The sequence below is a fragment of the Gekko japonicus genome, unplaced genomic scaffold, assembly GCF_001447785.1.
Source record: "Gekko japonicus isolate JY-2015 unplaced genomic scaffold, Gekko_japonicus_V1.1 scaffold101, whole genome shotgun sequence".
In the NCBI taxonomy this organism is placed as follows: Eukaryota; Metazoa; Chordata; class Lepidosauria; order Squamata; family Gekkonidae; genus Gekko; species Gekko japonicus.
The window spans coordinates 257,541-262,286 of record NW_015165238.1 but is presented as its reverse complement, the minus strand read 5'-3'; the positions used below and the strand labels follow the sequence as shown (position 1 = coordinate 262,286).

Sequence of the window (4,746 nt, the reverse complement as noted above, 5' to 3'; positions counted from 1 at the left end):
AGTTTGGTTAGTCAGAAAATAGTGCTGTGGAGAGACCTGTTCAGAGGAGAGGCTTATTAAAGTAGAGCCTGATTGAGCTGAAGAAATTTGACTTGGTGGGAGGAAGGGCTCTTAACTTCCCTCCAAACTCTCTTCCCAACTCTAACTGTCCTAGGGTGGGGGGTAGTTCTCCCTTTTTGGCTGTTCACACACACACCAAAAACCATTGTTGGCATTGAAAGCACAAGACATCATAGAAATACAGCAAAATACTAAGATGCATCAGTCACTTACACTTGGCTATTCAAGCCTCGTCTTCTGGTTGAATAATATAAAAATTCTGCAACAACCTCCATTATTTCGCAATTATAATTAAACAGAAGAAAGTGAACAATTGAGTCATCAGAATGCCAGCTCTTACCCTCTAGAAGTGGAGTAATAAAACAAGATTGAATATCCCTATAAAGGGGGCAATGAAGTATGGTGTGTAGTGGATTCTACATCTTCTAGATAACAAGGACAAAGTCTGTCTACATATGGTATCTGGCGGCACCTTCCTAAAAGCACCTCTGATGGCAGAACATTAAAGCATGCAAGCATGTATGCTCTGCGATGGTGTGGGACTGTTAACAGATATTTTGCAGTAGAGCCCGTGTCAAAAGTCCACAGCCTACTTGGGGAACATCTGCTGGCTGCACGTTCCCTGAGTTCTTGCCTTTTGATGTTGAGAAATCTTTGTTTAATAATAGCATAGGCTTGTTTATCTGAAAAGGGGGCTAAATAATCCCGGGATATTCCCATTGTAGAGAGTTTCTCCTCTACATATCTAAACCATGGAGAGAGATGGGACTCAGTTAATATGTGAGTAATAAAACTTCTAGCTTTAGCATGGAAATGAAGTTTAAGTTTTTGGCTGTTCAAAGTGCTCAGAATAATCTCCTGGTGATTGAAAAAAAACCAAATTTTCCATTAATGTAATTAATTCTCAAAGGGATGTATGAATGCAGTAAATAAATCATTATTTAAAGGCACAGGTAGAGAATGTTCCCTGTTGACTGCCATTGTTTATGATCAGCCTGTAGAGATTTGCAAGGTTTTTCACTGTTCACAAATGCACAATATTTACAATAAAATCAAAGACCAGCTGTTTGTTTTTTTGGCTTGATAGTAACATATTTGCTATTCCAATTACGATTTTATGAATCTTCCTTATTGGCCATGCATTTGATGTTTTCACACCAGTCATAAATACCTATCTGATAAGCAGAGGTCATTACGGGGGGAATCGTGGGGGCAAAGTGGGTGAGGTGCGGGGGCGGGGCACACGACAAAGCCCTGCCCCCTGCTTCCAGCCACCCTGCTTCCGGCCCTCACTCAGCCAGGAGGAGGCAGGAGAAGAGGGAGGGTAAGTTGCTTCCTCCCCGCCTCTCCCCACCCCTGCCTGCCTGGGGCCAGGGAGGGCCTTGGCGGGGCTTCCTCGCACTCCCGCCGGCCTTGCAGGTCCACCGCTGGGCCCCTGATGTCAGGGGGTGTGGCATATGCTAATGAGTTATGCTAATGAGTTCCCCTAGCTCTTTTTTTACAAAACAACCCCTGCTGATAAGTATCAAAAAAAATTTTTGGGGGGGGAAGTAGCTGAAATGCTCATAACATACACCTACTACTATCATCATGTTGACAGATGATTCAAAGATAAATCAAAAGCAGTATAAAGAGGATTTGGGAAGAAAGTGGATTTCCCCCCCTCTTACTTCATTCCTTTATACCAACCACTACTAAAGCTGAAAACTTAAGTATATAAATAAAATGGAAACTATTACAGGACATGACAAGAAATTGCTCCACCCTGTAGATTTTATTCTAGATGAGTTTAATCTAATTACTCTCTATCTCCAACAAATCACTTCAAAATCCCACACTTATGTATGGCTCTTTTTAAAGCTTTTTTTACCTCTTGGTTTCTTAGACTATAAATAAGGGGATTAATTAGCGGAGTTAAGACTGTGTAGAAGACTGAGAAGATCTTGTCCACTTCTCTCAGAGCTTCTTTTTTTGGTAGGGCATACACAAATATCAGTGAGCCATAAAATATGGAAACTACAATGAGGTGGGAAGAACAGGTGGAAAAGGCCTTTTCCCTCCCATCTGAAGTGGGGATTCGTATGATGGCAGCAATGATACAAACGTAAGACAGCAGGGTCAGAAGAAAAGAAGGGACAGTATCTATGAATGATACTGTGAGGCCCACCAGTGTCACCAGAGTTGTGTCACTGCATGATAGATTAATCACTGGTGTCAATTCACAGAAGAAATGATCAATTTCATTGGGGCCACAGTATTTCAGCTGTGACATCAAACTCATTACTAAAGTCATAACCGTTATCCCACAAAGCCAAGATAGAGCTGACAACAGAAAGCAGAGTCTTCTGCTCATGAGAGTGGCATATTGGAGGGGCCTACATATTGCCAAATACCGATCATATGACATTGATGCCAGTAGGTAGCACTCAGCAACCACAAGCATACCAAAACAGTAAAGCTGGATAAAGCAACCCCAAAGAGAAATGGTTTTGTTTCCTGTCAGGAAACTGGCCAACATCCTGGGGAGAAGAGTAGAAGTGTAGAAGGTCTCCAAACAGGACAAGTTTCCAAGGAAGAAGTACATAGGGGTGTGAAGGTGATGATCCGTGATTACTAACACAATGATGATGATGTTTCCAGCCATGGTCACACTGTAGATTATTAGGAAAAGGAGGAAGAGAGGAATCTGAAGTTCAGGGGCATTCCCAAATCCCAGAAGATTGAATGTAGTTACTGCTGTTTTATTATCTGTCTCCATTTGTGTCATAGTTTGAATCACTGAAAATGAAATTTAAAACTTCACAAGGTCTCCAAGGGAAATTATTATTCCCTGTCTCACACAATTAATGCTGAGATTTATAAAAATGCCCTCATGCGTTTTACTTGTACATGGGGAAACCACCCCAAAATATTTTTTCTGTTATGAAGTTAATTATGCATACATTACCTCATGTCATACACCATCTCATTTTTACTTGTTTACAACATTATAAAAGGATATTGCAATCCATTGTTAGTGCTGGGCCATAAGATGGCTAGCAGGCATTGTTTATTTATTTATTTTACTTCATTTGTACTGCACCGTTCCCCCCAGTGGGTACAGGAAAAGACTTATATTGTTTTCTTATCTTCCATTTTATCCTAACAACCATACCTGAGAGGTAGGTCAGGCTGATAGTGGGTGTCTGATTTTTCTTCAAGCAAAGTCCTAGTCTATAAGGGTTTACTAGAGGAGTGGAATCTAAGACTAGGAATCCCTCTGATCTGCAGCTGTTCCCCTTGTTCTAGAACCAGCTGTGCATGAAACTCACCTCAACTCATCATGTGGGTATTCTGAATAGAAAATAGCTGGAGCTACGAGCTAAATGACATGTAAGAGTACAGAAACTGGGTAGGATCCAGAGTTTGTGGGCAATTGCCACCAATTTCACTCTCCTCTTGCACACACCTGTCATGCCATTCATTTGGGTACCTTATCTTCCAGGAACAGCAGTTCATGAAGATTAGTGGCCTATATTGGGACGGGGAAGCAAGGAAATTCCATTCTGTAGTTCAAAAATGAAGTCTAGATCCAACACAACATAGCTTCTTGCCACCAATTTCACTCTCCTCTTGCACACACCTGTCATGCCATTCATTTGGGTACCTTATCTTCCAGGAACAGCAGTTCATGAAGATTAGTGGCCTATATTGGGAAGGGGAAGCAAGGAAATTCCATTCTGTAGTTAAAAAATGAAGTCTAGATCCAACACAACATAGATTCTTGATGCCAGCCAACTTGTCCTCCTTATTACAGCCCCCATAACACAAAAATACTGTCTATGCATGCCCCATTGTCTCCTGTGTAACTGGTTGGTGAAAGGGGACCTTTTCTCCACCAGAAAAAAGTGGTTGGATCCAACCACACATGCAAGATACCAGAGACATTCCTTGGCAGATGACAGTGTAGTTGGGACGCACATTGTTGGTTCGTTGTTCTGGTATAAAACCTCCAGAACCCCATCTTGAAATCTATGGTTAAGTATACTGTATTTTATATTGTTTTATATTGTTCATTGTTTTAACCAGGCATTTAATAATAATAATAATAATAATAATAATAATAATAATAATAATAATAATAATAATAATAATAATAAAATTATCTTACAAATTAGGAATGGTGTGAAAGGTCATTAAAATGTAATTTCCCCTCCAAGTATGCAGTGCAGTCTTCAAAACAAACCTGTTTTTCTGTCTTATGAGAGCAGTGCTTGAAAAGAGCTGGTAATCAAAGAAAACAAAAACAAACATAAACATAACCATTATAATACAACCCCCCAACCTTTCTGAATCCCGAAATGAAGTCTCAGGTTTCATAACAGTGTTAAAATATTATTATTATGAAGAATCTATTTCTGTGTGGATTTGGGCTTGAATTGGAACGTCAGCCATCTTCACACTGACCTAGATGTTATCTACAAGCAACTTATATTGTCACAATCCCATCTTTTGTACAAATGAGCCTTTCTTGGGGAAGGCCCCATTTACCAAAAGAAGGACACTTAGTTTGATGGAATGCTTTTGACAGTGTATGACCATCATTGAATCCAGCCTTATATATTTTCCCAGAAATATTTTCTGAGAATCATGCAATCTTTAAACAAGTCCTACACTGTTTCATTAGAATAATAATAACTATATTTA

General features: G+C 39.9%; 1 protein-coding gene across 1 annotated transcript; it reads right to left on the bottom strand.

The window, feature by feature from the left end:
• Positions 1 to 1,879: 1,879 nt before the first annotated feature.
• LOC107109376 (olfactory receptor 6B1-like) lies at positions 1,880 to 2,818 on the bottom strand. The gene has a single exon (XM_015409987.1). The coding sequence runs from the start codon at positions 2,816 to 2,818 to the stop codon at positions 1,880 to 1,882; it is 939 nt and encodes a 312-aa protein (XP_015265473.1).
• Between the last annotated feature and the right edge of the window lie 1,928 nt (positions 2,819 to 4,746).